This window comes from Stegastes partitus, unplaced genomic scaffold (genome assembly GCF_000690725.1).
Source record: "Stegastes partitus isolate 25-593 unplaced genomic scaffold, Stegastes_partitus-1.0.2 Scaffold2241, whole genome shotgun sequence".
Taxonomy (NCBI): Eukaryota; Metazoa; Chordata; class Actinopteri; family Pomacentridae; genus Stegastes; species Stegastes partitus.
In genome coordinates, this window is record NW_007579972.1 from 60,369 (window position 1) to 68,146 (window position 7,778).

Consider the following 7,778-nt stretch of genomic DNA (forward strand, 5'->3'; position numbering starts at 1 on the left):
TGATGCGCCTTCAAAATAAAAGCTCAACAATGCTAAAAGTGACTGATCAGGGTTTGTGAAACGGCTGGCTTTTCAAAATAGAATGCACTTATGTATAATTATAGCAGGAAACTCAAAATTTCATTCAGAAGTCTTCTAGTATTTTTATTATTCTTTTATTTTTTTTATTTTTATGGAAATCACTTTGGCGCCACATCTGCATGAAGAAAACACAACGACTTGACTTTTACTTACAGATTTTGTTTTATTGAGTGAATTGCTGCCCAAACCAAAGCATAAATGTTCCTCAGTGCCAATATGACACAAACAGACATATTTACATTCAACATTCATCTCATCTGCACTGTACAAGTGGCCGTTTTATTAGGTACAGGATTCAATGCAGTCCAACACGGAGCTCACATTGTTCAGATTTTGGTGGAAGTCTGTCACTGAAATGATGAGAAACATCCCAGCGTGAAGACAAACTGAGCTACGATGGACTGATGGTGTACCTAATAAAGGGGATGCTGATTGGACCTGAACAGAATCTCATTAAGTTGCACAAAAATCCAGTTTTTCCTTTTACACTTTTAAATAAAGATACAATTTGTATCAACAGTAACTGCCTCGACCTGAACATCTGGCCGAGGCAACTCCAGAGGGATCGGACAGTTCATAGCAAAGTGGATACCACAATACACAAATACACAAACTCATGCTTATCTCCAGTCTTTGCACTGAAAGACGAGGTTCGGAACCGTCTCATCTCAGCGAGCGGTTCTGACTCTGCAACATGAGGATCTCGGCCACCAGCTTCTGCGGATCCATCAGCTGAGGGAACATGTCCATGGCGGCGTCCACCAGCTGGGCGCTGAAGATGGCGAGCAGCTTCTTCCGGACGACTTCTCGCTCCTCGCTGCTCGGCTGTTTCCCCGACGGCGGAGGAGGGTGAGGTGGAGGGTCCCAGTGCCGAGGATGAGCGCCGAACGGGTCGGACCAGAACGGCTGCTGCGGGTGGACTCGGCTGTGCTGGAAGTCGGGCTGCTGGTTGTACGCAGGGACGCTGAGCGGGTAGGCGCCGTAGCAGGGGTAGGGCGGCGGGCCGAAGGGCAACATGTCGGCGCTGTGGCAGCTCACGGGTCCGACGCTGTGGTGCTGGAAGGCCGGCGTGGTGCCTCGAGAGCAGCAGCTGCACGACGAGCTTCTCGGAGGGCAGAACTGCTGCCGGACGCCGTGGTTCTGCTGACAGCTGCCGTACGTCCACTGGGCCTCCAACGGCTGACTGTCGATGGAGCCCAGGCCCGAGTCCAGCTGTTCCTGAGAGCCTCCGTGTCGCGCCGAGTCGGACGGCTGGATCGCCTTCCGGGTCGACGCTCTCTTGCTGGAGCGGTGACCCGACTTCACCGGGTGCTTGTTCTTATGGTCTTTCTTTAAGGAGGCGCTCTCGTGTCCCAGAGTCAGCTTCTTGGCCATGTCCTCCACCAGCAGCAGGCTCTGACCGGGATCCGGGCTGCAGCGAGCCGGGCCCGCTTTCTGGGCCGCACACGGGTTCTTGGCGTTCTCCCGAAGCTCGTCGGCCACCGAGCGGTTCGACTGTTTGGCGCGTTCGGGATGGTGGAATTTACATTTGATGCCGTAAGTGCATTTCTTCCCTGAAAGAAGGGAACAGAACATTTTGTCACTTTCGGTTCAAAACCGCAGCAGCACTTTCACACAGTAGGCGATAAAACATCTGGCTGTGTTGTGTTGGCACGATGCACCATTTATGGTGTCACAGCCAACTGCAGGGTTGGGCAACAGCTCACTGGAAGCAACACGTCAGCAGAGCCGCGACGACATATTAATGGTGTTTTCTCGTGCACAGTTAAGACAAGCAGAACACTCCCTGAAAAAGGCAACTGAAAATCTGATTTGAAACCACAAACTGGCTGCATGATAATCGACACTGGAGACTGTAGGTTGTTGTCGTAGCCGCCGGCGGGTTTGAGGCGTGTTTACAGAAATAAAACATGGCAACATTTATCAGAGCAAGAAGCTGCAAAAACTGGAGGAATCATCGGATTTTTAACTTCACAGTTCATCCTTCAAGTTCTCAAATCTGATCAGGACGTCACTTCCTGTTTACATGAACCGTTTTTAAAAAATGCCAATTTACAACAACCAGGTTCTGTAAATAAAAACAACAACAAAACAAAAACATGCAACCATGAAGCTATCAGTGACTCAGCTGTGACCAACAGCTACGTGACAGAAGATCCAAGAGTGCTCGGCTGAACTGCAGGATGTGTTCATACACAGCAGGACGGAAACTGTTTAAGAAACGCTGAACATGTTGATTCCAGGGTTTCATTTTTTTTGTAAAATAAATAATCTCAGAAATTCTGCTATTTTTTTAAGGTTTCTGTCATTCGCATCTCTGAGTTCTCTCCTTCGTGGTTGTTGTGGTGTAAGACTTTATTAATAATAATAATAATAATAATAATAATAATAATTCATTTTATTTATATCGCGCTTTGCAAGAACTCAAAGACGCTTCACAGGATAAAAGCAATAAAAGCTAAACTTTACTTTGCACTGACAATAAGCCACATGAGTAAAACCACGACAGCCACAAACTCCTGCCTGTCCAGAGGTTGAACTCTGACTGTCGTGCAGCAGAGATCCCTGATGCTGCTGCGTGATGGACAAGAATCTAAACGAAACAATCTGAAGCGCCTGAAACGTTTGCTCAGAGCTGTACGTTTGCATTTGTGTCATTTCTCGTGGAAAACTGGTGTCGGACCGGATCGGCGGTGTTTTGTAGACGTTCTCTCACCATAAGGGCACTGCTGCTTCTTCTGAGTCTTTGGGAACTTCCTCAGGAAGTTCTCCAGCGTCGGTCCATATCGGCCCAGAGGATCATCAGGAGGCATGAACCTGCATCGGTTTCAAACAGACAGAACTTAACAACCTCACACTTCCTCTGAGTCATTCAACATTCGTGCGTTCATTCATGATTGAAGCTGCGACGCAGCGCCGAGCGGCAGAACTGACTTGTTGTTGACGAAGGAGTACATGAGCAGCCGCTCCTCGATGAAGCGCTTCCACTCCGGCTTGGTTCCCTGCAGGTCTCGGTACATGTCGTTGGACACGATGATGCCGTCGGACTCGAAGGCGTGCTTCACGATGAAGCAGTCGTCGTTGCAGACGACACGTTTTCCTGCGAAGCGTCGCGACGGAGTAAAAACCAGAATCTTCTTCTTCTCCAGGTCCAGCAGAATGTGCTGATCTGCAAAACACACCATCAGTGGAGGGTCAGTTTGTGTCGTCTCACATCACGGTGCTGCTGCAGAGTCTGTTCAGTTCACTGATGTGTTATTTGGGACCAAAAGTAGATTCTGTAAAATATTGTGGTCGAATTTCTACCATGATCTCACCTTGAAAGTCATTTTAAGGATTAAATATCTCAAGAAATACATCACATCAGCTTCTACTGACGTTAGAGCCTCAACAGATGGTGAGATGTGACCAGAGACTGGGTTCTAGTAGAACCATGGATCCACCCATAGACAGACTCTGACTGGAACTTTATGGAGACACAACACCACCTACACTAGAAAGTGTTTTACTTTTACTTTTCCATTTTCAAGGGCCAATGATTTAAAATATCTCCTCTTCTGAAGCCATTCACTCATTTAAATCTGCTGGAAACAGTTTTGTTTTGTGTTTTCACCAAAGTTCACGGTCGTGGGAGTTAAAGTTCTGAAGATACTGAACCCATAAAATGGCTTCTTTGCTTTACAAAAGCATCTCACCTGGGAACCCATTTCAAATCTTTAACACACCCAGAAACAAAACAGCCGTGAGATTTGGTGAGAACACAGACGGGATGGTTTCTAGAGGATCCAAATGATTGAATGGATCCAGCAGGGGACACATTTTTTATTGATTGGTTCTTGAAAATGGACAAAAGTACAAACATTTTCCATGTAGGTGGTGTTGACGCCCAGAAAGTTCCTGTCAGTGTCTCTCTATGGATGGATCCATATTTGCTTCTTAAAATAGTCCTCGGTCGACATTTCACCAACTTTTAAAGAGCAGATCGTTACAGTTGGTGTATTTTAGAGCCAGAAATGACGCTATGAGAGCAGTGAGTGACTTAAAACACTGAAGCTGCAGAGATCGAAACGATAAGCTGGAATTTCATATAAATCTGCTTCTCTTCAGGCTCATGAATATTTCCAAACACTGTCACGTCTTTAGTTCATACATCACTGTAAAGAAAACATTGCTGCTTTAAATAACTCCAGCACATCACACGGATGCCACGGTAGCGTTTTATTTTGGGTTTTTCCCGGCAGACGGAGTCACCTGGTCGATTATTAACTAAGGGCCTAAAAAAAGAAACCATTCTGTAACAAAACTATTTATCAGCACCAACAATCTGCTCATCTGCACATGCAGGAGTTCCAACGTGGGCCGACTGACAGTAAAAAGATTATCTTTGGTTTCAAAAAGCCAACGGAAAACCCCGCAGTTCTGTCTTCTGAGCTGCAGCGACACAGACTCAGATTAAGATCTTTGGTTAGCGTTTGGAAAACAAGCAGCCCTACGTGGTTGTATTTCCCCTTTTCAGAGCTAAACTCACAGAATCAGCAGTTTAATCGCACCAAACAACATCCTGCTCGTTTCATGGAGCTGCTTTTGCGTCTTTATTCAAGTTGAAAGAAAGAATTAAAACCACTTTGAACAAGGATCCAGATTCTGTCAATTAGTTTGTCCATTAATCGTTTAGTTTAAATTACATTGAAGGATTACTTGTTTTATTTCTGGAAAATCTAAAAAAAAACAAGTAAAAATGCCCTAAAAACACAAGACAACCTGTTTGGACGTCTGTTTTACAGTTTAAAACACAAAAATATAGAGTTAAAACCAAACAAACTATGTTTTTCATCTTTGCTTAAAAAATATCTAATATGTGTTCGTTTTCTTTTATTAAATTGAAGCATAATTAGTTTGAAAATGCCCCAATAAAACCTCACAGCATCGTCCACAAAGCCAGACCGAGGAGGAACCAAAAACGTTTGATTATTTTATCAATAAATGATGAAAAACAAGTAAAAACCTCCTAAAACCTGCCACAACATGAGCTGATGGATTTAAATGTCTTGTTTTACAGTTTAAACACAGATATTCAGTTTAAAATCAATGCAACTGTCATTTTCTCCACTTTGCAAAAACAACAAATAAGTTCAGCGCTGCCTCCAGAAGTTTCTGGTGAAACCTCACGATGCCCGAAGAGGAACTAGAAAACATTTCATGACTGGTTTGATCTCTATTAATGACCTAAAAACAGAGGACGTCCCTCTGGAACACACCAGAATATGTGCTGACACAGTTTATTGTTTTGTTTAATGGAATAAAATTTAATTTCTTTTCAGTTTTGCTTGAAAAGGTTTTCTTATTAATCGTAGTCGTACTTCCAGTCTCGCCCAGTAAACCCCTCCCGCCGCCCCAGCAGCCACACCTTGCCTTCAGGTATCAGTGAGAAGGAGGAAGTAGAGCTCTCCGTCTGGTACCTGTGATGGGAACGTCGGGTCGCGGCTGCTCCTTCCTCCACGACGGAACAAACACGGTGATGTCGTCGTGGCCTCGGTCCAGGAAGAAGTTGACCGCCAGCTGGATCCCCAGGCAGGAGAACACCTCCTTGTTCCCGTGACTGAAGGAACAAACCAGGAAAAACCAATGAGGAAACGTCCTGTGTTCAAACCCGGAATCTGTGATGTTCCGGCTCTTAGCAATACAGTCGACAGCAAAACAAACATGCTGAACCTGAAGATTCAGCCTCTGATAGTAAAACCAGCTGAGAACGATTATGTAATTTATTGACTAAGACAACGATTATTATCTCAGTTAACAAGCTGAACGCTGTTTACACAGTACGGCATAGTCACAAACACTAAAACTCACTTTGAATACATATAAAAATGAAGGTTTGCTCATAGGGGATCCTTTGTTTGTTGGGTTTTCATCTTTATTTTTATTCAAAAATAGCCCTAAATCAGTTAAATTATTCCCTTTAACTGATAACACTGTGAAGTCTCTGCATTAATATGTAATACAGTCAGTTTTTTATTTTTATTTTATATCACTTTTGTAGAGTTTCAATCCTTAAAAAGTAAATTTACACCATAAATAACCCTTCAGGTCTTAACCTCAACATGTAAACTAGCTTGATTACTTCATAACACCAAACAGTCTCTTTTTGTACTTGGCCTTGTTTTAAATTTAATATATTAAAATAAAATTTACCTATTTTACAAAAAAAGATGATAAAAACTGGAATCAACATACCCAGCACTTTCACTCACAGATGTTACCAATACTTAAATAAATAAAATTCACCTGTTTGAAATATTAAACCTTCACCTTGTTTCCTGCAGTTCGGCCGAAAACTCCCTGAATTGTTCCCCTGTGACTGTCGGTCGCAGCCGAGTGATTCATGCCTTCCAGGTTACGGCGAGGAGAGCAGAATTTTTTGATTTTTACTAAATCTGGTTTGAGAGTTAGAGATTTTATTTTTTTTAAATTTATTTTCATGAAATTTCAAAATCAAATCCAGTTTATTTTTACGGTACATTTGAAAAAAACAAAAAAACCTGAGTTCAGCTGAAGAGAAAGTTGTATTAAAAACAAAACAGACAGGACTACATGTCACACAAGACGATTCTTTCTTTTTTTTACAGTTTCTGATAAATGTTGGTGTTCAGCTGATTTATTTTAATCTGACAGGACTTTTTAAACCCACTGCCGGGTTTTGCGGTTCAGAAGGTTAGTTCCTGAACATGCAGGTTTGTAGCCAACTGTTTGTTTGATTCACATCATTTGCATATAAAAAATAAAGGACGCGTCGCCGCCTCGTCACGCTGTGAAAAAGTGAAGCTAAAGTGTTGCACGCTAGACGCCGTTAGCGTCAGTTCAGCCGTTCAGCTCGATCTGTCAGAGCCAACAGTCCAGAGTTTAAATCCACCAAGTGAATCTCTGAGTATTTCTTCAAAAACAAACAAACAAAAAAAACTCTTACAAACAACTACAAAGCAATAAAGGTAAAGGTAAGAACAACCAGAACCCGTTAAATCTGAAGAACCTGCAGAGGAAATCGAAGCTGAAGTAACCTGAACGTATCTTCTGACTGGCTCCCAAACTGTTTGGATTGTGACTCATTAGAAGTTTGGACATAAATCAGACGGATAGTTTCTGCTTCAGTGTTTGTTTAGTTTAGCAGCAGCTTCGTGACTTACACTGTTTTCGATCTGCACCACTTCAGCCGTGACTCGTGCTTTCAGTCAAATCGTATCGGAGCATGCACAACGAGGAATAATTACCAACAGGGTATTTCACCTGTGACACGATGACAGGTGTCAGAGATTCCCCGAGTGTTGAGCGAAGAGTCAGAGAACAAGCGTCTAAAACAGAAGTTGGGTGTGAAATGCTGTCAGGCCTGTTCCTGCTGAAACAAGGTTTTTGTCTATACGCAGCCTTCAAGGAAACAAAAAGGCTCTCTATAAGTGCTCTCTGATTTGCATACTCAAGACGCTAGTTGACAACATGCCTGAACCTGTGGGTCCGGCTGGGAAAGGCAAATCACAGAGAGGTGTGTTCGCTCTGCACACGCTTCGTCCTCTCAGCGGCTTTCTGTTGCCTTTAACTTTCCTCCAGCTCAGCGTGAACGTCCACTTCAGGGAATTTCCTGCATTGCAACAGTCGGAAGGAAAAAACCAAATGTGACGGCGTTCTGGAGAAAACAAAGAAGCTGC

General features: G+C 43.4%; 1 protein-coding gene across 1 annotated transcript in view; it reads right to left on the bottom strand.

The window, feature by feature from the left end:
* Positions 1-224: 224 nt before the first annotated feature.
* zc3h12ab (zinc finger CCCH-type containing 12Ab) overlaps positions 225-7,778 on the bottom strand; it is a 13,528-nt gene continuing 5,974 nt past the window's right edge. The window contains exons 3-6 of the mRNA XM_008304498.1: positions 5,541-5,680; positions 3,016-3,250; positions 2,798-2,898; positions 225-1,634 (exon numbers count right to left, since the gene is read on the bottom strand). Coding sequence (XP_008302720.1) covers positions 745-1,634; positions 2,798-2,898; positions 3,016-3,250; positions 5,541-5,680 — 1,366 coding nt within the window. The 3' untranslated portion in view covers positions 225-744. The remainder of the gene's footprint in view (positions 1,635-2,797; positions 2,899-3,015; positions 3,251-5,540; positions 5,681-7,778) is intronic.